General features: G+C 43.6%; 2 protein-coding genes across 5 annotated transcripts; one reads left to right on the top strand and one right to left on the bottom strand.

Annotated features, from left to right (window-relative positions):
- Positions 1-871: 871 nt before the first annotated feature.
- RB195_025018 (uncharacterized protein) lies at positions 872-12448 on the top strand (the record flags this gene model as incomplete). 2 transcript variants are annotated; one of them, XM_064212997.1, is made up of 13 exons in its annotated part: positions 872-1035; positions 1099-1162; positions 1225-1337; positions 1814-1894; positions 1995-2070; positions 3275-3319; positions 3377-3503; positions 3712-3815; positions 3870-4034; positions 4108-4197; positions 11183-11298; positions 11489-11667; positions 12252-12448. In XM_064212997.1, the coding sequence occupies 13 exons, from the start codon at positions 872-874 to the stop codon at positions 12446-12448; spliced, it is 1521 nt and encodes a 506-aa protein (XP_064068878.1). The 2 variants fall into 2 exon arrangements, with proteins under 2 accessions (XP_064068878.1, XP_064068879.1); XM_064212998.1 differs by lacking the exon at positions 12252-12448 and adding an exon at positions 11718-11773.
- A 947-nt stretch (positions 12449-13395) lies between these two features.
- RB195_025017 (uncharacterized protein) lies at positions 13396-21182 on the bottom strand (the record flags this gene model as incomplete). 3 transcript variants are annotated; one of them, XM_064212994.1, is made up of 6 exons in its annotated part: positions 13396-13722; positions 15968-16104; positions 16268-16547; positions 17954-18283; positions 20629-20732; positions 20852-21182. In XM_064212994.1, the coding sequence occupies 6 exons, from the start codon at positions 21180-21182 to the stop codon at positions 13396-13398; spliced, it is 1509 nt and encodes a 502-aa protein (XP_064068875.1). The 3 variants fall into 3 exon arrangements, with proteins under 3 accessions (XP_064068875.1, XP_064068877.1, XP_064068876.1); XM_064212995.1 differs by lacking the exon at positions 13396-13722 and having other exon boundaries at positions 15964-16187; positions 20629-20771; XM_064212996.1 differs by lacking the exons at positions 15968-16104; positions 16268-16547; positions 17954-18283; positions 20629-20732; positions 20852-21182 and adding an exon at positions 14501-14563.
- Between the last annotated feature and the right edge of the window lie 3847 nt (positions 21183-25029).

Below are 25029 nucleotides of genomic sequence, written 5' to 3'. Positions count from 1 at the left end.
CTAATTATCAAAGCCGTTTACTCTGGTGCAAAAAAGAAAGAAGTAGTCCGTTATAATACTCATTCAAGTACCTTTACTAGAACTTCTCAATGTCTTTCCGCAGCTTTTTCTGGTCGCCCTTAGGAACTTCCACAAAGACTTTTCACTTGAAAGGTTGACAAACTGCAGCAGCACCGCTTGGACGGAAATAATAACGGACAAAAACCTCTTACTTCATGGCACGTCTTTAGAAACATTTTTAATAGTTAGTTCTTGCACATATCAAGCAACTTCTTAGTTTTTTTTACCATAGCTAAAACAAAAAAATTTGTTATGAGGGTGTAGAGCGAAAAGAGAAAATAAAAGTAGTAATAACAATATAAGGACTGAGGATTTTCTAAACTTTTGTCTATTCTGTTCTCAGTTATTCTCAGATTGTGAATTAGAGGATAAAAGGATAAGGTTTCTGGCGTTAATCAGATTGGGATGAGGTTGAGGTTTACGAACGTGTAACTGACCTATACAATGACTTGGGGTGGCTAGTCGATGTGTCAAGTCAGTGCTTTTATCCTCCCAGACAAGTCTGGTGCCAATTTATCGACTCCGGAGAGATGAAAGACTTGGTGAGCACTAGGGCGGATTTGAACCTTCGATCTATCGTTTAGGAAGCGAAACTTCTAACCGCTATACTACACCCGCCCTCTCGATTGTGAATTATCTCTCAGCAATTCTCTTTTTGGGACAGAATTGCATTTGTTACATCATTTCCGATTATAGACGCTATACTTAGCCAGAAAAAAATAAAAAAATGAGGTCAGAAGTTTCAGAGTGAAAAACTGTTAAATTTTTGTTTGTTACTAAATATATATATACACATATATACAGCATAGATATGTTGCTGTTCTTACAACTCCTAGCAGTCAATACTGTTTGGGCGCAAAAACCACGTCCTGTGTCTCAGCCTGGAGTGGAGATAGCTCAACGGTTGATGAACACATTGCCTCACCTACCTAGTGTGATACACAGCCACATGGAAGGCAAACCAGAGGAACTAAAGTGAGTTCTTTGAGGAGTCGCAACGCTTTCATTGACAAGCTAACTTTTATAATCGTTATTCAGAGGAATGATTTCCCACATGTTGGGAGATGGTCTCATAAGTCAACTGGTTGTCAATCCTCTCGGAGTATGTTCATTACTGCTAACTGTTTCAACAGAATATCCCTTATATACATATATATCGTGCAGGTGGCAGAAGGCATGGGAATTTCACTTAGTAGCGTAGGAATCAACAAGACAGACGCTGAGCACAAAATGTTGGTTGGAAGTACAAATAGCAGTGGGATCTCTTCTTTATCATTGTAGGTAGAACATTCCTGAGAAGAAAAATCCTCGTCAGAAATCCAAAGTTTAATTCTGCAGAAACTTCTTTCAAAAAACAACTTCGAGTTAATCTATCGTACAATGTTGCAATTTTCCGAAATTTTATCGATTTGCACATGATGAAAAAGCATTTTCGTCCAGGTGCGTGTAGCAGCACCAATATTGCTGAAAAAAGTAGTTATAAAAAATGAATAAGTTGAAAAACACTAATCTAAGATGTCCTAAAACATGGGACTAGAGCGAGTCCTTTGAAAAGTAATCCGTACATCAATCAGATAATTTTTCTGAAAATCCAAGAGTTTTTCATTGCCTCCCATTGAGACTCCGTCAATGTTGTGCTGCTCAGTATTCCTCGATGTTCATCTCTCTTTACAGTTTCTTAGGGGCGTTGGGATTTTATAATGAGTTTAAACATGTACCAAACATTTCTTTCTTATCGTTTTGGGAAATTTAGAGATGCAAAGTCATTACCTACAACGGGTAAGATTATGTACTTGGACGGCGTCCCAATCAAAGATTTCGATCACTTCGTCAGGTACTATGCTTAAAAATGTCGGCTGGTTCATATATGTCAATAGAAAATTGTTAGAAAAAATAGTCTCTCTCTAACTTTCGTGAAGTATTTTGTGTTACAGGAATAGGAACCTGGAAGAACGTTTCCCGACGAGCAAACAGCCACTGACAACTACTGCCGTGCCGTCAGCAAACGATGTAAGGTCTAATATTTGAAGTAGTTCTACATCATGCTCATGAAAACATAATTCCGTCTTAATATTTTCTCCACATTCATTCCTCTCATTAGGGGATTCCAGTCGAATACGATGGAGATTTTACGTGACGCGTCCCTTGGTGGTCGATAACGGGCTAACCGAAGACCAAAAGTCTTGTGACGCAGGTTGCTTCAAGGAACATGCTTTCTAATTCTACTGTACAAGATTGACTCGTACATTTCGTGTAGAAGTAGCCACCACCACAGTTGTATCTCTTCATTGTCTTTGTAATTGTACGGATTGCATGTTCACAAATCAAGACAAAGAGATCAGAATCAAAGGGCTACATGGTGCAAGGGGTTTGGAACAACAGCATATCTATAATATTTTGTTCAAACCGGAATTAGCTGTGAACAAACACACAAGGACAATTCATCAGGCACTTTTGTGGTGGAGTCCACCGAGCTGCTAACGAGTTTCCTTGCTATATATTGCAATAAGAGCTCTCAACTGAGAAAAACGCCAGCACTTTAGCACCGAAAGGGCGGAACTGCAGGAGCAATCTGCGCTGCCTGAATGATTATGATGACTCCCGCGCGCATGCGATGGAGTTGGCTATCGAAGACCTAATGAGGCAAGCAAAGAAGATTAAGTATAACATCAAAACTATCAAAAACGAGGCGATGTCATTCACAAATTATGAAACCACTACGAGGAAGACTGCGGATAAAGTCAATGTCCTTTAGTAAGTCTTCCGACATAGAAAAATTCATTTCTAACTCCACTCATCAAGCAGACGCCTCTGACCAACTCTTTCACCTAATTACAACAAATGAGCTAATGCTCGCTGGAACGAATCGAAGTAAAATGGAAGACCTACCACATCAAACCTTCTGACACAAAAGAAGCATAGTATCAAAAAATATCAGCATCAAAGACCAAAAACGGACCAAAATGCTTGATACAGAAGAAAGAAAGAAATAAGCATCTCTATGATCGTTTAAGAAACGCAAAATCCAGTTCTCTGAGACAAAAACTTCCTTATTAGCATAACAAACCTTTTTTGTATCTCATCACTAAGAGACGTATTGTCACCTATGGACTTCCTCGCTTTTTTCCTTTCGACGTATTTCTTGCGGCTCTTTCCTAGCTTTCTTGAAACGAACCATACACAATTCTCATTAAAAAATATTCCCTTACTACAGATTGCGACCGCTGTGCTTGACAAGCTGAAGACTTCATATCCTCAGGTAAATTTTAATATACCTGGAATTCCAGAAGCTAAGTATCTCCATTGCGATCCTAAGGTCCCATCAAAAACGGAAATGACGCTTTCAAAGGAAGATGACCTGTCCAAGAATCTTGAAATCTCTATCTTTGATCCAACGAAACTTCTTGTGAACACCCAGCTGAGGAGAGCTCCACAAAACGTAGGTAAGAATGACGCACTTATCCGCTATGAATGACTGTGGTCTTTTGCAACTAAGACCAAAAGGAATGCATAAATGTATTTAAAGAGAAAAATAGCAGTACTGATATTTCTATATTTCGTGCACAAACTTTTATCGCGCTAAGAAATAGAACAAATCTTCGATTTTTTCCAGCAACATTTTCCCATCAAAATTCTTCATACAATCTTCAGAAAACCCTGTCGCTGATGCTTCCGAATCGTTTTTGCGGTCTTTTGATCCAGAGATAGACCACGTAGTAAGTAGCCTGCGTATTGGAAGTGTGACGAACGTTGAGGTCTGTTGGATAGGCGACGTGCAACTAAGATATGAGTGAAATAAAGTTTTTCAGCGCGTAAAGCAACTACAGAATATCTTGCAAATTTATGAACAAGGTCTGCAAACGAAAGAGCTAGTTGCGAAACGGAAGCAGTTGCAAATTCTGCAAAATGAATTGCTGTATCAAAGAGAGAAGATCGAGGACCAGAAGAGCATGGAAAAAGAACTACGAAAAAAAGTACGTTCAACCTCTATACCTGTTTTCTTGGAAGAGTGCTGCCATCAAATAGTACTTGTCAATATTTATGCAGGAACAAGAGCTCGAGCAACGACGAAATACTATGGAAATCCAACTTCGACAGCAACTGAACTTGTGGCACAGTTCTTTCAGCAACTCTAAAGTAATACTATCATTGCGTTTTATTAACACACTGAAATGAAAATAATGTTTCATTAAATTAAGGATGATACGCAGATTTTAAGGATAGAAATATATTGGTTGAACCACTGGATCTTCCAAATTTCAAAAATGGCGCTAGTATAAATATGGTGGGGCGGGTGTGGCGCAGTCGGTTAGGGGTTTCGAACCCTCGACCGTGTAGCCACACGGTCGAGGGTTCGAAACCGCCCTAGTGCAAACCAAGCCTTTCATCCCTCCGCGGTCGTTAAATTGGTACCACACTTGTCTGGGAGGATAAAAACACTGACTTGATCATCGGCTGGCCCCCGCAAGTCATTGTATAGGCCAACACGCGTTCCAAAACCTCAACGATTACGAATTCCAGTAGAACGCGTTGGCGCATCCTTAGTGGATTGATACGCCGGTGACTTTATCCTTTATCTTTTTTTATAAATATGGTTAGTTCCCTAAATTTTCTTATGGTTGTGATATTATAGACCATAACATAATCCTGTGTTATTCGTCCGTTTGATGTGATTTCTGCGTACATACAGGCTTCACGTATAGATCGAGCTCGGTGGACGGGTGCTTCTCACCTCGACACCGCCGTAAGCAAAGCACTTACTTTGCGCCTCGCTTACGGAGGCTGTCGCACGACTTCATCTCCTCAGTTAAATTCTTAATAAACCAGGCATGAGTGCAGAGCTGCCGCCAAAGCTACTATAGTCACCAGGATGAAGTGTGTATTGAGATTTCCTCAACAAGATAAGAGGGGTGTGGGAGCAAGGAGGGTTCGTAAGGGTGTGGGAAGAAATGAATAAAGCGAAGATGAAAGGAAACGAGGGTAGAAGCCATCTAATGCAAATAAGGGATGCAAAATTTAGTTCAAATAATTTTATGCTTAAATTGGTGGGACGCGCAGTGATGTTAGCGAGCAGTCTCGGCGAATGGCACAGCACTGTGTAGCATCGTCTTCACTGAAACGGTCAGGGATCAATCCTTGATAGAAGCAAGATTTTCGCATATAACGTTGAAGAATTTAACGAGAACATTTCTTATCCAGCAATGATGAACTTTTATATTATCAGTGACAAAAACAATTCTGATGATATTTCTAAACGGAAAAAGGACATCTACAGATGGAGACAACCTTCGAGTTAGTTAAACAACCTTAGAAAATCCGATCAGTCCAGCAGTCATATGCAATCAGGGTTAGTGCTAATCGCTGAAATCATAATGCTTTTGGAAACAGTCGTACGTCATTATCAGTTGATTTTTCGTTTTGCAAAAATCAAGATTCGCCGGGGATCTAACTCTTGCACATCCATTCAATTAACAGTGTGAAGCAAGAGCCAAGATTGTTAACAGTCGTCATTACGGCTAACGCTTCGGCGTTGTCGCCTTTGTCAGAGTCTGGAAAGTGAGAGCATGTACAACATATCCTCTTAGATACGTCATCTAGAACAAGTCATGATCTCCTTAGATATTACGCCCGGAAACAAAAACCAAGAGCCTAAATCGTTGTGCTCACCTCAGTAGCCGCGTTGCCATGATGTTAGAGGACATTCGTGTGGTGGTATCGCTCCGCTAATACTAATTATAATGCGACACCACATGACCCCGTATATCAAAACCCGTAAAGGTCCTGATACAGAGCCAACTCGTTCGTCACGGCTATGCAGTTTTCTATTTCATTCATTTTTGGACCTTTTGCACTTATCCAAAACGTTTCTAGAGTTCTACGAGCTATAACTTCCACTTCTTCCGATAGGATCGTGGCAGCAATGCAGAAAGCTTTTTCATGACGTTGTCTGCGATGAGTTCCAACAATGGTTGCTGTATTCGAGCGTTTCACCCCATTTAAATGTTCTTTAACAAAAACATAAAGTAGTCGCCCTGTTTTGCTGATGTATTGGTCCCACGTTTTGCATGAAATTTTATAGAATACACCAGAAACCATGCATCCGCCTTTTCTGCCAAATAGGCTTATTACACAGTGTGGAGTAAAACAGAAGCGATCGTACATCCATCATACATCGTGCATACATCGAACTAATTGCTTCTTGAGATTTGTTGCAGGTATTTCATCAATTCTCACTTGATCCTCGAGACTACTCTTTACTAAACTAGCCCGTGTCGTCCCACTCAAGTCGTCGGTTATGCAAGGCAAGCAGAAATTGGTTTTGTTCAGTTTATCCACTGTGGCAAATTCTCGCTGCGCACAACACCTGACTTACGTACATTAGCAGTGTAACCGTTAGGATTCGCGATACGTTGCGTTAGGTTTACAGCATTGATCAATTGAGGTAGGCACAACTATTTGGGCTTTCTTGGCTCCTGTTTCCGGCTGTAATATCTCAGGAGGATGATGACTGGTTCTGGATGAAGCATTTGAGGAGACATGTTGCAAATGTTCTGTTTTTCCAGGCTCTGAAGAAGGCGAACTTTTGCGCTTCTGAAGGATCTATCAGCAAATTGTGTTTGACTAGTAAGAGAAGAGACTTTGAGACAGAAGATCATCTCAGAAAGGCAATCCACCAAGTTTTTCCTGCTTGAAGTACAGTGTCGTTCCAAACTTTATCACCAGTAGACGACTACGCGAAACATGCAGACTAACGAAAGAAAACCGGCAAATAAAAGGAATCGAGCCACTACTGCCGCAAACAGCACTAAGGACAAAACAAGACCAATTGTATTTAATATTCTTAAGATGTGTTTGTAAAGAAGAGTGTTGTGTAGAATTCGTGCCTGGTGACCTTCGGAGGAGAATCGAGAGTGAGTCAAGAACGGAATTGAATCAAGAACAGGTTAGAAGAGTTTATAATAATAGTAGATCCTTGTAGGGCTATCCGTGATCATACTTCCGAAGGCGTAAAACTACCGCCTCGTGTTTCTGTCATAGGCAGTGAAGCAGTGTATTTTTTTCTAATAATGCATCGTCAGTTTTGGATATAGGGCCACGTCTCTTAATCTGTTTAATTGATAGGCCCCAGGGTAGTACGAAAGATAGTGGACACACTGCAATACGTGCATGACCGTCTGCGATATAGAGCAAAGATCGGAGAGAAAGAAGCGGTTAGAGGAAGTAATATTAATTCTAATTCTCCTTGGTGTCGTTCCCTGCAATGATATTCAAACCGCAGGATTCCCATCCTGAAGTGGATGCCAAATTCTATCTATTCACTACATTGCTTCTCTCGTTTCTGAAACGTTCTTCGAGGAAACATCCTATTTCTAATCTCATGCCCATGCATCGCTCTGACCTATGTGAGATACGCGAACTTTTAACACGTGGCGAGATAAGGATCACAATCAGCGATAAGAGAGGAGAGTTTGTGGTCATATTACGTTAGTTAGACGTGGCCATCACTCAGAAATACCTGGATGCTGCTACACCCCCTTCGAATCTGATCATTCTGTTTGATCGTCCGCTAGAGCCCACACAGTATCTGTCCATCTGTTGCTGTTTCATATTCTGCGAAACATTGCGTCTTGCCTGAACACTTTCTCGATGCCAAGTTTCTTCTGATCTTCTTATCCGTCCACAATTTGCTGCTACACGAAAGTACATAAAACAAAGTCGCCATCTCAAGAGTTTGGGTTGAGACCAGAAGGAATGCAGAGCTACATATAACAATGATTACAAAGCTGAAATACGAACCTCCTACTTGCCCGGTTTTATAATAACAAAACTAATAACCGGTGCTAATACAAACTCTCTTCCTCTGCTCTCCTTTCAAAAGATTCGGAAGTATTCAAAGTATATCATATCATAAGTAATGTAACCTGATAGAATATCTTGGTTTTGAACGCTATACTTGCAACCTTGCTCAAATACGTTCCCTCGCTTCTATCCAAAACCAACACGTTTCTTGAGCAACTTCGACCAGCGCGTTCAAACAAAAAGGATGTGTCATTGAATCTTTCGATGTCACTTCGCTTTATGCCAACGTTTCAAACAGCGCTACAATGCAAGCTATGTTCGAGCTACTCGTAGAACAGTGAGGAACTCTAAACCCTTATTTTCCATTAGGCAAATTATTCCTGGACAAATACTAAAACTGCTTCAGTTTATTACAGGCAGGTCAAGAGTTTGGCCATGGGGCAAAAACTAGCTCCCACACTAGCCATTGCATTCATGTCCAAAGTAGAACAACCCATTCTGGAACGAAAACCTTTCCTGTACTGCAGTTACTTGGTGATCATATGCACCACTCAAGACGAGATGACCACCTGTTTCGAGCTTCTAGACCACCAGCATCCTTACATGCGCTTCACGAGGGAGAAACCCAAACTAAGTTGGCTGTCCTTTCTTAACGTAGAAATACACGGTCTAACGGTGAATAGAAGACACAATGGTTCCGGAAATCCAGTAATGTAAACATTTTAGTTCATCGCCTTCTCACTCACCGTTGGAAAACTAAAAAATCTGTCATCAGAAACATGTTTAGGACAACCGTAAGGGTGACACCTGATACCCAGGAGCGGATCAAAGCGTTCAACGTAGCGCAACGTACAGCGAATCTTAACAGTTACGTTACGCGTTGGCCAGGTATTGCTGCGAAACAAGAATATGCTAGAGTAGATGATTCGAATGAAATCAATTTCTGTTTGTCTTTCGTAACCTACGACTTGAGTAGTACGGACTAGTCTGCTAAAGAGTGGCCTCGAGGACCATGTGAGAACTGTGGAAATACTTCCCATAAATCTCAAGAAGCAATTCAAAATTAAAGTAGCAAGAAAGGCGACTCCATGGTCACTGGTGTAGTCTACCTAATTTCGTGCAAAACATATGGGGACCAATACATCGGCGAAACAGGGCGACCACTTTGTGTTCTTAGCAAAGAACATCTAAGTGGAATGAAAGACCCGAATACAGCGACCCCTCTTCGAGCTCATTGCAGACAATATCATGAAAATGTCCTTTCTGTATTGCTGCCAGCACCTTATCATACGAACACGAAATTATAGCTCGCAGAACTCTGGAAGCGTTTTGGACAAATGCAAAAGGTCCAAAAATGAATGGAAAAGAAAAATGCGTAGCCATGACCAACAAATTGGCTTTGTATCAAGACTATTCCTGATTTTGATCTAAGAGGTCATATGCGGGTCGCATCCCGATTAGTATCAACGGAGCGATTCCACTACGCGGATGTCCACTAACATCACGGCAAATCAGCTACCGAGGAAGGCACAACGAATGGTTTTTTGGCTCTTGCTTCTGGGTCCAATATATCAGAAGATGATGACTTGTTCTGGATGAGACATCTGGAAGGATATGTTACTAATGTTCTGAAACTTCAGGCTCTGACAGGCAACAACGCCGAAACGTTAGTCGTGATGACGACTGTTAACAACAGCTGCAGTGATTATGCCAAGATTCAAAGAAAATCGAACTTTTACGCTTCTTGAAGATCCGTAATAGTGTCAAGAAAGAAAAATTGTCCCGTCGAATACACGCTGAGAACTTCCTGATGTTTTCAAGTTACATGTGGCTTGGTGTTCGAGCATTGTGATATTTGTCACGAAAGTTGCCGTCGCATTGTATAATGGATGTCCTATGCTGGTGCACTTTTTTTAGAGAGTCCCACCTTGCCAGATTGGAGCACCGGCATCAGAAATGAGGCACCAGTGTCTCGCGACGTCAAGTTGGTAATTCCAATGGGATGAGATGTCATCGTCCACTTCGCTGCGTTGATGCACCGACGCCAAAATGCAATCATATGGGTTGTCACGTCCTAAGATTGGTATATCAGCGCATGAAAACAGGAATAAGAGATTAGAACGAGTTCAACAGCGTCAGAACGTTGCGCTCGCCCAAAAGAAGTAAAGTAGGAGCAATAGCGCACCGAAGTAAGACGACAGGTGGAAGGTGATGCGGCGCCACTAGAAAAGAAGCCGTTGAAGTTAATGCTCTATCGAAGCCACGAAAATAAATCATAGGAAATGTATAAGAGGTATATGAAACATTTAGAAAAACACCTCACTACCATTGCAGTTGCAGCAACGCACTGTATCGCAAGCGTTTATTTCGTCATCTTTCGGTTCTATTTTTCATGTTTTCATCTCTTGATTTCAAAAATGCTTACATGTAAGCACGCAGCTGCTCAAATAATAGTTTTTGACGCGATATGATATGTAATCTTCGTCTTTATCAGCATGATGGTGATGTTAGCGCGATTTGCAGATGAAGAGTATTGCATAATATTCCTAACAGTGGTTCCAAATCATAGTCCTCTCACGGAAATACGGACGGGAGTAGTGTAGCGGTTAGAGGTTCCGCTTCCTGCACGATCGATCGGAGGTTCGAATCCGCCCCAGTGCTCACCAAGCCTTTCATCCCTCCGAGGTCGATAATTTGGTACCAAACTTGTCTGCGAGGATAAAAACACTAACTTGACACATCGGCTAGCCATCGCAAGTCATTGTATAGGCCAGTTACACGTTTGTTAACCTCAAACGATTCTGAATTGAAGTGAACGTGGGGGCGCATCCCAAGCGGATTGATTAATGCCAGACAGTTTATTCTTCATCCCTTTCACGGAAATATTGAGAACTGAACAAGTTTGAATTAAATGAATCTTTTCAAATGCTGACTTCTCAGCAACAACCTTCATCCCCAAATACTGGTGGGGAAGAATTATTTTCAACAAGTATTCAATTCCAATTTTAGCAGGTCCACCTGGCCCCCTCAAATCCAAATTCTAACGACTCTAATTTTTGTTAGTGTAGAAAATGAAAAAAAGAACAGACAATTTGATGTTTTGTTCTGCAACAAGTGTCAAAAAAAAACGATATTCGAGCTCAAGGTGTTCATCCATCAGTCCAAGTTAGCACTCCCTCCTTTACCGAAACAGTGCTGGAATTACAAGATCCACATGTCGCACCTATTCATGAACAAGTCCTAACTTCTGCTATGGAAGATAACGTTTGTTTGTAAATTGTAGTTGGAACTAGAAACAAACCCAACAGCTTAACTTTTTAAGGAGGAGCCAGTACTGTTCACTTCCAACGGCACCCAAATGTGGCCACCAGTTCTGATCAAAAGGAAGAACAAGAATATACAGCTCTCGCAAACTAAGCAAGTGGTGTTCAATGAATCGTAAGTCAGACGCATGATTACAAGTGTTCATAGTTAAATTATCGTTGATGCACTTCTAGCAATTTGAAATACAAGAAAAAATACAAGAATTCTTGGATGTATCACAAAATTAGAATCCTTAGATTTTTTCATTGCTGTCGGTTGATGGAACAGCTTGGATAAGAATACAAGAGAAGTCTTAGAACTTTAGTGAAAATTCCGACGAAGCTCGGTCTATTTGTGACTGTCAAGAAGTATCATTGGTGAAAATGGAGGGAAAGTGGACTGCTGCACTAGGAACAAAATCACTTTTGGAAAAACTCGGAAGAGGAATGCCAACCCTACTATCAAACGGCGCAGACAGCCAATTCGTCTGCAGCAAAGTAACTGGTGAGTTCTTTCCCTCTGTTGCTCCAAACCGAAGAGTTTGGGGTTTTTAGTAGCGCGAAAACCAGCGACATCCATGACGTTGATCAGATCGGTATCCAATCAATAACGTTGACGTTGATTAACCGCTGTAGGATGCGCGAACGCATTTACCTCCAATTCAGAATCTTTTGGGATTGATGGACTGGTATGCGGCCTATACAGTTAAGGGAAGGGAGCAACACACTTAGGCACGAATTCGCTGAGCCGGAAAGGGCGAAAGTCTTGGTTGGTCTGCCACAAATTCAAGCTATCGACTGATGTCGATTTTGACTAATTTGATTTTTGTGCCTTTTGAAGGGGATCATTAAAAACACTAATCCTCTATAAAATTAAAAGTCTCTGCATGTATATCTATATGTGTATGTGTAGATGCATGTGTACATGTATATGTGTATATGTATGTCTATTTGTGTATTTGTACGTATATGTGTGTATATGAATATGTGTATACGTACATAAAAATGTATATGTGTATGTATAAGTATCTATGTGCATGTATATGTGTGTATTTACGTGTACATGTATGTATGTACGCTAATATTTAGAACCTTACTTCACTCATCATCGTCTTTCGGAGATGGACTCAACAACACTGCTGATCTTCGTGGATATCTTCTTCGGGATTGCACCACCCAGCGTTGCCAATTATTTCGAATGCGCGCTGTGTTATCCAAAAATATTTTACCAAATGGATACTGGATACGGGTGTTGTTTCAAGGTGTTACTAGCGTATAAATATTAGATTGTATAGTTGGGTCAAAGCAACACGAAGCGCGGACAGTTGCAGCGTAGTAGTTGGAATCGTGTAAGGATCCGCGCTACCGCCACCCATCTTTGCAGTTCGCGTGCTCCCACCTGGATTCCAACCACTGTCTTCACCGTTTTGCTTCGAGCGCAACCGTTTTCGTACCCCGGGTCCGCTCCGAGGAGAAGCGGCGGGCATCGGTGGTAGGATCCGGGCCCGACTGCCCGGATCCGGAGGGGCCTGCGCTGGGCTAGCCACCTGATGGCTGCCTAACCCCTCCGAACCCTGCGGGCTCGTGCCCAGGGTCCCATTCTCTTGCCCCCTGATCCCACTCGTCAACCTAATCCCCTGTGGTTTTCTTGTGGTAGAGGTGGTTTATATACATGGTTTATCCTTATAACGACACTACACTGCAATGCACGAATTTACGACATAAAAGGTGCATAACAGATGGGCCTGTCAACGGCTCAGTGGCTGTGGTTCTCGGCGATAGATGGTAAGTAGTTGCGGTTCGGGCCCAGGGGCTGGTAGGGGGTCAGCCAGGGTTAGATGGTATAATGCGGACATGCGGTGGTTGTGCGGTTATCGATCGAACAACGTGAGCACAAAATAACGACACCACAAGAAATGATAACAAAGGAACTGGACTCCGAGTGCTCGGAGACAGCTCTCATATATGCAGCCGGCGTGAGAGCGCTACCATAATACATTGCCAGTGGCAATGTTTCCCGCGCGCCGCGTGAGAAAGGGTGCCGACTGGCTAAGAAAGTCACGCCGGGCACGACACTGGGGGCGGCCGAAAAGAACCGCTAGGGTGAAGATGGAGGTATGATGGTATTGGCCACAAGTGGGACCCCAAAGGGCCAAATGGTAGCCGAGAACCCGTCATCTGCTCGTCAAACTTACACAACCTACGGATTATTCTAGCTGCCGCCCATACCTACTTAAGACTGCCCTACAGGACGCCAGGTGTATGCCCGTTGGCAAACGTCTTGCCTGATGACGTCGTAGACGACGCATAGCATGACGTTGTACTGGCTTGTTCGACGTAGGTGGTTCACCATGTGAAACGAAGTTGAGTAGGAAGAGACGGCGACAGGCAGCAGCTCGACATAAACAACAGCGGCTCGACATGGGTTCCAGTGGTATGACATGACAGCAGCGGCTCGACATGACGGCGGCTTGACATAGGAGTTCAGCGGCTCGACAAGCAGCCGCTCGACATGACAGTGGTTAGGCATAGATGGTTGACGGTGGGACCCAACTAGTAGCTGGAATATAAAGAGATCGATGAATTTTCCTAGAAGAGCCGAAGTGAGGTTGTGAGGAAGAGTTTAGCGTTCCTCACTGTGGTTTTTCCGAGGGGGGTTGAAATCCCATGTCGAAAGATGGCGTCAAGCAAACGAGGGGGTTGTTAATTGGTCCCCTCCCTCACAAGAGTGGGTCGTACAACTGTGGTGATGGATAATTGTGGTGATAAAGATGGTTAAGCAATGTCGTGATAAGATGGTAAAGTGAATGTTGCCATGCACTGGTCGACTAAAGATGGTAAAGTGGTATGTAGTGTGATAAGATGATATATGTGTTTGTGGTACGATGATGTACCTCTGTAGTCAGATGGTGAGATGGTATAGCATGTAGTAAAGTGGTATAACGATATTCTAGTAAGGTTGTGTATGGTTGTGCTGTGGTAATGTATAAGGTGGTAAGACAGTGTATCATGTGGTAAAGTGCTATGAGTGGTCAGTAGTGGATGATGCGGATCGCCCTCGATTTCTCGAGTACTGGCTTTGTAGTGGCTATGTTTGACGTGTTATGGAGGGATTGTGGTGGTTGGATGCTCGTCAGGGTATAGATGGTGTGCTTCCATTAGGTGGGGCTGCGGTTCCGAGTGTTGTAACTGGTATGGATCAGCACCGGACACGGACTCGACACAAGATAAAAGGGGTGAAATGGCATCAGTGGTGACTAAACAGAGAAGCATAAATAGATGGTGAACAAGAAATGGGAAACTGTACAGAAGAATCTTAATTCCAAGTGGAACCTTACCTGTTCTCGTCGTTGTGCAGATGTGGAAGCAGATGTGTAAATAGAGGATTGACGTCTATCCATGAATAGCTAGTGTATGAGCAATGAGTATGCAAGATGCTAGGCTGGTTAGACCTAAGAAAACCTTGCAATCAATGCTAAAGTGGTATGAATGAGTTGTACAAGGGAGGCGGTAAAATAGGAAAGATGGATAAGACTAAAGAGATAAAATAGCACCTATGCTTGAAGATGACCCGTCTGACTGACAGGTCACGGCTCAAGAACTACGTGGCACTAACAAACAAAAGGCAATCACAAAGGGAAAATATATGAACATATGCGAATTGAATTAAAATGATAACTCCTAAATAGAAGGACTAATAAAAAGAATGGAATAAGAGAAAAAGATAAACAAGCAGGAGGGTTAAGATGGGCGGAGTAAAATGTTAGGAAATAAGTATATAGTAACTTGAGTTGACCCGTCTGACTGACAGGTCACGGCTCAAGAACTACGTGGCACTAACAAACAAAAGGCAATCACAAAGGGAAAATATATGAACATATGCGAATTGAATTAAAATGATAACTCCTAAATAGAAGGACTAATAAAAAGAATGGAATAAGAGAAAAAGATAAACAAGCAGGAGGGTTAAGATGGGCGGAGTAAAATGTTAGGAAATAAGTATATAGTTGTTACGAAATAATGAAATCTTCAAAAGAATCTGTGTGAAAGTATAAAAAAGGAGTAATAAGTATTCTAATAAAGAAAACAAAGATAAACTCACACTATAATGTGAAAAAGAAATAAGTAAAGACAACTAAAAGGTATAATAGGAGGTAAAAATGTAATGTGCAAAAGGCGCAACAAAAAGAGGATCAGAATATGAAAACTTGAGGGATTAAACAAAATATCTACAAAAAGGGAGTGGTGAAGGTGCTAGGCTGTGGGAAAAGATGGTGAACACGAGTCCGACAACAAAGGATAGAAAAAGAAAGACAAAAAGGGGTAAAAAGGGACATACGTGCGGCTGCAGAGATGACGCGAAAGAAGTGAGATGGATTTGGTAACCTATGCGGACATGGGTACTCCAACTCCCCATGCCAAGTACGATTGTAATGGTCGAAGATGGAGAACGTGGATTGGAGCGCAAAAACTTAAGGGCAAGTAAGAAGTGGCTGTACAGTCAACGAAATGGTATGGACTCAGGAATAGGATGCGGATCGATGCAGTAAGGTGCGGAACGATGCGGTAGGGTGCGGATAAAGTGAAAAATAGTGAAATAAAGTGGAAATTAAGTGGTAAACGTGGAAATAAGTGGTAAAACAGAATAAATAACCAGAAATAACAAAGGTGGTGTACAAAGTGAAATCAAGTGGAATATAAATGGAAAGGGCACCGAAGGCAAAAGAGACATCAAACTAAAGGGGTAAAAAGCGTCAAACGAGAAAACAAAGAGCACAAAATACTGAAAGCAAGTAAATACTCACACTCGCTTCGTACCAAGTACACGTTTGACTGCTCGTGGTGGTTGGATCCGAGTAGGTTGCTGTTGTTGGCAGCTCTTCTTCGGTCGTGGGTCTTCCTTTGCAGAAATCTCCAATGGATGTAGTTGATTGATCGATCTCTGCAACTCATGACCATTTGCAATGCGGACAGTGGCTGATCTAGGTATGTTGGTTTTGCTGCGGTGGATAGTCGTTATGATGGCTAAAGGCATTGTCCACATGGAACATTCTTATCGGCAATGAGAACGTCTCCTACCGGAGGAATGAGTGGACTAGACCTACCTTTGTGGATGCGGTGCTGGTGGCGTGCGGATATTACGGATAAGTAGTCCCTGTACCAGATGTCCCAAAAGATGTTCAATACAGCAAGTGTTTCCTTGTACCATTCCGAAAGGCCGTTTGAAGGGAAATAGAGGGAACTGCCGTTTGGAGGTGGTAACTGGAGTTCCACTTGCGGTGAGACGAAATCTATCGGTCGAAGGACGTGTGGTGAAGATGATGTATCGTTGATGGATGAAAGTGGTCTTGAATTGAGCACTGCTTCAATTTCTGCAACCAATTTCTGAAATTGTGAAAGTGGTAATAGTGTCTATTTGATGGCTTTCTTGAATGCTGATTTAAAGAGACCGACTATACCGACTAGACCTAGACACCGACCATAATGAAAAAGGAGTAATGAACCTCCATTCGATCTCGCGGTTAGCGAGTTGAGCGGACATCTTCTCTACGGCTTTGAGGTTATAGATGGTGCTTTGTAGGGAGTCGTTGGCTGAGCGGAAAGCGGTTGCATTGTCGCTGATGATGACGTCCGGGGTACCTCTGCGAGCAATGAAGCGGCGAAAGGCGAGTAAAAACTCGAATGCGGTATTATTGTGGACTAACTCGAGATGTACAACGCAGGTTGCCATGCAGGTGAAGAGACAAATCCAAATCTTGGCCTAAGAATGGAGTTGATCTCTATAGTAAAGTGGTCCTAAGTAGTCTAATCCAACCTTCTGGAACGGTCTAGAGCGGTTGATTCGTTCCGGAGGGAGACTAGGCATCTCAAGATAGCGGTAAGCGTGTCCTCAGGCTCTTCTACATACTGTACAGAGCCAAAGGATTCTGGTGATGGTGATTTTTATAGATGGAATAAAATGTGAAGTACGGAGAAAGGCGATTGCGGCGTGAACACCTGAATGGAACCTGGTCTTGGACAAGGTGGTGCTCCGGAATAAGAAGGATAGGTGCAGATGACTGAGACGAAGTCCGAGCATGGTCTAATCGATTCGGACATCGGATCAATCCATCTGCAGTGCGGTGGGCATTGTACTTCTCCAGTGGTAGTTGTTTCAACGTGGATTCACTTTCGCGTTAATGTTCAATAATGAGGAAAGTTTCCGCGTTGGTGATCTCCGACGCTGAAACGTCCTTGGACAGTACAACAGTGGTTAGATTGAGGGTGTAATTGCGGATGCGGGTTTTTAAGAAGAGGGCTTTGATGAACTTCTTAAGCAGATACGCGGTTGAACGAATGAGCTTAAGGTAACTACTAGTGGCACGGGAACTGAGTGGTGATTCGTATGGTTGCGTCGGAAGGACGCTAAGGGCCTAAAACTCGTGCTCCGCCTCAGGGCAAAGATCCTGAGGTAGAGGAAAGTCCGTATCGGCCTTAGGCCAGTCCGACTGTGGTCAACAAAGAAAAAATGGTCTATGCCACCAGTTGTGGTTGACAGCGTCAGCAGTCAATAATCCACGAGATGCACAATCAGTTGGATTAGAATCTGAGTGCACATACTAGAACTTCGTCTGAACGTCTGCCTTGTGGAAATTGGTTAAGATGGTGCGGATCGTTCACTCAATTCTGGACGAACCGTTTAAGTGGACGAGATGAGTGGATCCAGTGGAGCGCTATCTTCGAGTCAGAGAAGAAGTGGATGGTGCGGATTTTAAGATGGAGTTAAGAAGGAGGAAGCGTGCTAGACGCACACTTATCAGTGATGCGAGTAACTCTAACCGTGGCATAGTCATCTGAAGTTTAGCCGTAGCTAGTAGTGACTTAGCCATGATTAGCTGTGAAGAAGTGGTTGAGGGTGAGCGGCAAATAAGGTAGGCACTGCAGGCAGAGAGACGTTGTGAGGCATTTCCAAAGACTGCGAGCTCATAAGTGGTATTGCGATTTGTGGAAGCGATGAAACGTGGAATTGGTGGCAGCGGATGTTTGAGTTGCTGGACCAATTCGTCCCATCGCTGGTGGTCTTCTTGGTCAAATGGAGTGTCGCACTGGTATTCCTTCTTCCAGATGTCCGGAATGAATACCTTGAACGGCACTAAAAATGCTGTGAGAAGACCAAGTGGATCAAAGGTGGATGAAGCGCTGTGCGCTTAAAGTACACTTTCAAGGATGCGGTTTTAAGGGGTATGAGAAGGGTGTCGGTGCGTGAGTTCCAGGGGATGCCAAGGAGCTTCACAGAAGATGGATTCCTGACTCGATCAGATGGCTCGATGGACTGGTTAACGGTACTGGAGTTACACAAGAACTCTCGAAGGTTCATGTGCATGGTATTGAATAGGAATTTGGAGGAACGGTACTTCTTAATGGCTTGTCGCTCAAACGAGGCACTAAGAAGGATAATGTTGACGTAGATGTTGTGTTCGATTTCCTTGTAGAGTGGCTTCGATGGTTCAAGATGGAGAAATAGAGAATGGATGCTGCTAGAAGAAATGGTGATACGGTTATTCCAAATGGTGCGCGTGTAAACCGGAAGATCCAAAGATTATCCGGAGTTGGTGGTAGATTAGGGCTGCGAAGCCAAAGGAAACAAGTGGCATCCCGTTGATTGTGTTGTAAACGAATCTGAAGGAAAGCCTTCTCTACGTCGGCAATAAGGAGATATGGTGTTAAGTGGCTGCGGAGAAGAATTCCTACCATGTTTGGTAGGATTGCTGGACCAGAGTGGAGGCAAGCTGGGTGCGCCTCCATAGTGAGGGGACCCATCGAACACGACTCTTAATTTGGTGGTTGCGGATGTTTCTTTTGCGACTGCCTGATGCGAGATATAATAGACTCTATGATCGTCGAACTGGTGCTCGTCGATTTCCTCTATTATGCCCTGCTCCAGATAGTCAGTAAAGTTTGCGGCATATGCTTTCCAAAAGGATGGTTTGGTTTGGAACGAGCGGTATTGGCTCTGAACACGCTTAAGGGCCTAAGGGAACATTTTGTTGTCGGTAAGGCGAGGGTGCGATGACTTCCAGGGAAATTGAACGTGCAAATAGCCGTCAATCTCCTGAGCGGTATCCTGAAAACGTTTCAGGATCCGGCTCCCCTTCCTTGTCACAGATGAATCGGGATTCTCCGCTATACCTAAACGGTCGAGATCCCAAAGGCGGGTGATGTCGTCTTCAGAGCGATGCGGTGAAGATGGTGACTTGGTTAGATGATTTTCGGGTTGTCTCAGTAAATCAACGAAAAAAGGTTGAACCCGAGACAACTGGTCCAAATCGCGTGTTAACAAGCATCAACCCTGAGGGTAACTGCTTTGGTGAGTCCTCTTCTAGGACCTCCCAGAAATAGTCGATACCAAGCAGGATATCTGGCGTAACGTGGTGATTGATGGTCAGGCTGTCTGGGTTAGTGCGGAGTGTGCGGAGCGCGGTTTGTCTTCCTTACTGAGACGATAGGGTTCGAACTGGGAAGTTAAAACTTCCCGAGTTCGTAGGTTACAGGAAATGGTTTGTTTGCGGTGTCTATGAGAGTGGTGTCGACTATAAAGGATTCTTGGGTCGAGCGATGACCTTCGAATCCGATAACAGTCAGTGGTTTATGGTCGTACGGTCAGTGGATGAGTTGGTTATGAGACTGTTTTGAACTCCTGAATCCAGCATGACGTTAACCGTTTCAAGGGTTTTTGTCTTGTGATTACGAATATGAGTCTTAACAGTCATAAGAAGGGGGCGTTGGTTGTTTGATGAAGTAGTGAGGGTGGTGGATTCGTGGTATTGCGCGGATTAGCGCGAAATCTAATGCGATAAGGCGGTGAAGATGGATATGGGGAGTGGCGACGTTGGGGACAATGATTTGTTCGCTCTGAATCACGTTCAGATCGAGGATAAGGTGAATGGTTGCGATGAGACTGACGGTGGTAGTCTCTGTCGCGGTGATGGCGCCTAGATGGTGAATGTGGATAATCGTACGATGAAGGGGAATAGCGTGAGGAACTTCTATCATGGGACGATTCCCTAGAAGAGTATCGACCACGTTGAGAAATATATCGATCATAACGAGAGCTATTATGACTATCACGGCCATTACCATTAGAACGCCTAGACCTATCACGAGAAAACGCGAAACAGAAGAATACGAACAAAGGACACATTTCCAGCAAATGTTTATGTTCCGAACTATTATACGGCGAACGTAGGTGTGCATAGATGTGGTGCATCGGGTCGAGCGATGGCTCCTCGACCTACAGAAACAGCATCTATGCGGATCATAAAGTGGTTTTGGAGATGGTGAGCAGTTACGGTAAGTGGTAGATAATGCGGAATATGGTGGATCGTGGTTAAGTGAAGGACAGTGGCTATCGTCAAGTTTCTCAAGTTCTCGAATAAACACATCAAAACCAGCAAGAAACTCATGCATCTTCCAAATCGTACCTGACCGATGTTCCATCCTGTTCACTTCTAATTGAGTCTCTCGTGGGAATTTGCTGCGAATGAGCTTCTTGAGCGATAGTGATGTTGACATATCCTCGAGGCGGTTGAGCTGCAGGATACAAGCTTGAATCTGGCTCAATGTATCCCTCTGCGATGAAGCGGAGACAGACGACGCAGGCAAGTTCTCTAATTTCTGCGAAAAGAAATTATGCGTGGATTACTGCTTACGGTCATGCAGTCTTCGTAAGGCTTCAATGGCAAGATGGTAGTTAGAGGGATTGGTTATGTCGTACTCCTGTACAACAAGTGCGGCGCTACCTTCGAGGCTGCTACTAAGATGGATGAATTCGGCAGTGGTAGATAGGGATGGGTTGTCGTGGACCGCGCTCTTGAATTTGGCCCAGAAATCATAGTAGGTGGCAAAGTCCCCGTCGAAGATAAACAGCTCTACCTTGCGGAGTTGTACGTTTATAGTATCTGCAGCGGTGTACGGTGGTGATGAACCTCCGGACGTGTGTGGTGATGTCACGGTAGAGTTTCTGATGGATGCAACATCCATCGGCTCATCCGTAATGATGGTAGGTTTGTAAGCTCCAAGTTCGACCTTCTTTGAATCTTGGCACCGTAGAGTTTGATTGTGTACTACTTTTTAAGCAGAACCAAGATTGTTATTGATCTTTATTCTGGCTAACGTTCTTCTTCAGAGCCTGGAAAAATCAAAGACACGTGTAATCTACTCCCTCAAATGCCTCGTCATCCGACAAGATATGAGTTAGCAAACAGATTATTCAAAGGCAACGTCAGGAAAGCAGACCACCATAGCGCTCACCTTGATAGCCACAAAATTGTGATGTTAGCGGACCACCAGTTGTTAGAGTTGCGCCGCTAATATTAACTAGTAACGATGTCCCCGCCTCTGACCCCGTAGGTCAAATCCGCAAAGGTCTTGATATGACGCCAGCTCGTTGGTCACAGCGATGCATTCTTCTTTACGATTCATGATTGGACTTTTGACCGTGATATAAAACGCTTCCAATGTTTTTCGCGCTAGAACGTCTGATTCACCTGCTAAGATCGCGACAGCTGCCTTGAAAGGGGTGTTGTCATGACACTGTCTGCGATGAGCACCTAAAGGGATGATATTTTTGATTTTACGAGTCCGTCTAGATGCTCCTTGACGCGAATACATAGTGATCTTCCTGTTTCGCCAATGCACTCAGCCCCACATAACTGACAAGTGATTAGATAGATAACTCCCGATACCACGCAATCACCTTGCCTTCCGTACGGACAAACGATGCAATTAAGTGTCTCACAAAGTCTGTCATATGCGCGATTAAGGACTAGCTGCTGCTTCAGGTTCACAGGTGGTATGTCCACTACTATGACTGAGTCTTGCAGACCCGCCTGTCGTAAGCTTGCTCGCACTGTATTGCTCATTTCATCCGAAATAAAAGGAAGGCAGAAAGGGATCTTTGTTGTTTGTTCTACCCTGTGGCACCACCGCTCAGTTGCATGGCTCCCATTTGAATGAGAAACGTTTGCTGGGTACCCATTGGAATGAGCAATGTGGTTAGCCATGTTTATGGAGGCAATGCGCCCTTGAGTCTCAGATGAAACCGTTGCCGCTCTCTTAAACATATTTTCAATGGCTGACTTTTTGGCTCTCCAGGGGTGCGCCGATTGGTAGTGAATCAGAATGTTTTTACAACTTGGTTTTCGATACCATTTTGTTTTCCACTTTCCCCTACACAAGTGGACCTGGACATTGAGAAACGGCAGCCAATTGTCTTCAGGTTTTCCCCTCGTGAACTTTATGTACTGGGATTGTTTATTTAAGAGATCGAGGCAAGTGTCCACTTCAGCTTGTGTTGGACATACAATGCAACAATCATCTATGTATCGGCACTACAATAGAGGTTTGCGTTCCAGTAGGGGTTTTCCCACTTTAGACATGAAAGCCATGGCTAATGTAGGGGCAAGTCTTTGTCCCATGGCCAAGCCTCTAATCTGCCTATAGTATTGCCCAGACTAGCGAAATAGGAGCATCTCAGACATTCATTTAGCAACATCATTATTTGCTGTATCACAAACCCATACATATTAAGAGTCCCCTGGTGTTCGAGAAGCAGCTTTGATCTTGCTTGTAGTGCAGCATCGGTGGAGACTTTGGTGTAGAGAGAAAAGACATCGAATGTTTCGATGACACAATCTCCATCAAGGCGCGCTTTGCGGAGGTGCTCTATGAACAAACTCGAACACCGCGCCAGAAAATGCACCCTTTCCAACTCGTGTGTCACTTATAGATGATGTATTTCTTTCTAAGAATGCGTTTTCAGTTTTGGACTTAGGCCCCAGTTTCGCTCCATCTCAATCAATACGCCCCGTGCTATTGCGCAAGATAGTGGGCAGCCTGCAATTGGTTCATGAACGTCTGCGACTGAGAGCGAAAGAGGAAGAGCAAGACAGAGGGCAAGAAACCTCTAGAGTTCGAGTTTTTCCTCCTATCCCTTTTCCTGCATTACTGTACAAGCCACAGGAGGCGAATTCGGTGATAGATACTAAGTTTCGCTAATTTGCGCCGGTTTCTTCAATTCTCTCCCGGTACTCACACAAACGCGCTTTTAAAAATCTAACAACCACTCAACGCAAAGGTTTGTGTAACTACGTGACATCTGCTCTCAGGGGAAGATCAAAATCTCGATCAGTGATAAAGGAGGAGAATTTGTAGTGATTTCAAGTGAACTGGCCAGGGCTATAACGAAACTTCACCTTACGGACGATAGTCTATACCACCCTTCATCGGCACATGAATTTGGCAGACAATATCGCCGCCTGAATAGGATATGGATAGAGACCGCAAAATCAGTAGGTCTGCCAAAAACAACAATCACGCTTCTAAAATGTGATCGACCCACCTGTCCGGTCCTCTACGTCCTTATCAAGACCCACAAGCTTTCCGCTGCCGAATTTCAAGGATAGCCCAATCATTAGCTATATTGGGGGTACCACCGACAGAATATCCTGGTTCCTTAACACTATTCTCAGCCAGCTACTCCAATACGTTCCAACTCATCCCTCAAATACAAAAATGTTCATAGAGCACCTCCGCAAAGCGCGCCTTGATGGAGATTGTGTCATCGAAACATTCGATGTCTTTTCTCTCTACACCAAAGTCTCCACCGATGCTGCACTACAAGCAAGATCAAAGCTGCTTCTCGAACACCAGGGGACTCTTAATATGTATGGGTTTGTGATACAGCAAATAATGATGTTGCTAAATGAATGTCTGAGATGCTCCTATTTCGCTAGTCTGGGCAATACTATAGGCAGATTAGAGGCTTGGCCATGGGACAAAGACTTGCCCCTACATTAGCCATGGCTTTCATGTCTAAAGTGGGAAAACCCCTACTGGAACGCAAACCTCTATTGTAGTGCCGATACATAGATGATTGTTGCATTGTATGTCCAACACAAGCTGAAGTGGACACTTGCCTCGATCTCTTAAATAAACAATCCCAGTACATAAAGTTCACGAGGGGAAAACCTGAAGACAATTGGCTGCCGTTTCTCAATGTCCAGGTCCACTTGTGTAGGGGAAAGTGGAAAACAAAATGGTATCGAAAACCAAGTTGTAAAAACATTCTGATTCACTACCAATCGGCGCACCCCTGGAGAGCCAAAAAGTCAGCCATTGAAAATATGTTTAAGAGAGCGGCAACGGTTTCATCTGAGACTCAAGGGCGCATTGCCTCCATAAACATGGCTAACCACATTGCTCATTCCAATGGGTACCCAGCAAACGTTTCTCATTCAAATGGGAGCCATGCAACTGAGCGGTGGTGCCACAGGGTAGAACAAACAACAAAGATCCCTTTCTGCCTTCCTTTTATTTCGGATGAAATGAGCAATACAGTGCGAGCAAGCTTACGACAGGCGGGTCTGCAAGACTCAGTCATAGTAGTGGACATACCACCTGTGAACCTGAAGCAGCAGCTAGTCCTTAATCGCGCATATGACAGACTTTGTGAGACACTTAATTGCATCGTTTGTCCGTACGGAAGGCAAGGTGATTGCGTGGTATCGGGAGTTATCTATCTAATCACTTGTCAGTTATGTGGGGCTGAGTGCATTGGCGAAACAGGAAGATCACTATGTATTCGCGTCAAGGAGCATCTAGACGGACTCGTAAAATCAAAAATATCATCCCTTTAGGTGCTCATCGCAGACAGTGTCATGACAACACCCCTTTCAAGGCAGCTGTCGCGATCTTAGCAGGTGAATCAGACGTTCTAGCGCGAAAAACATTGGAAGCGTTTTATATCACGGTCAAAAGTCCAATCATGAATCGTAAAGAAGAATGCATCGCTGTGACCAACGAGCTGGCGTCATATCAAGACCTTTGC

This window comes from Necator americanus, chromosome X, assembly GCF_031761385.1.
Source record: "Necator americanus strain Aroian chromosome X, whole genome shotgun sequence".
Classification (NCBI taxonomy): Eukaryota; Metazoa; Nematoda; class Chromadorea; order Rhabditida; family Ancylostomatidae; genus Necator; species Necator americanus.
This window is presented reverse-complemented; position numbering and strand designations above follow the sequence as displayed.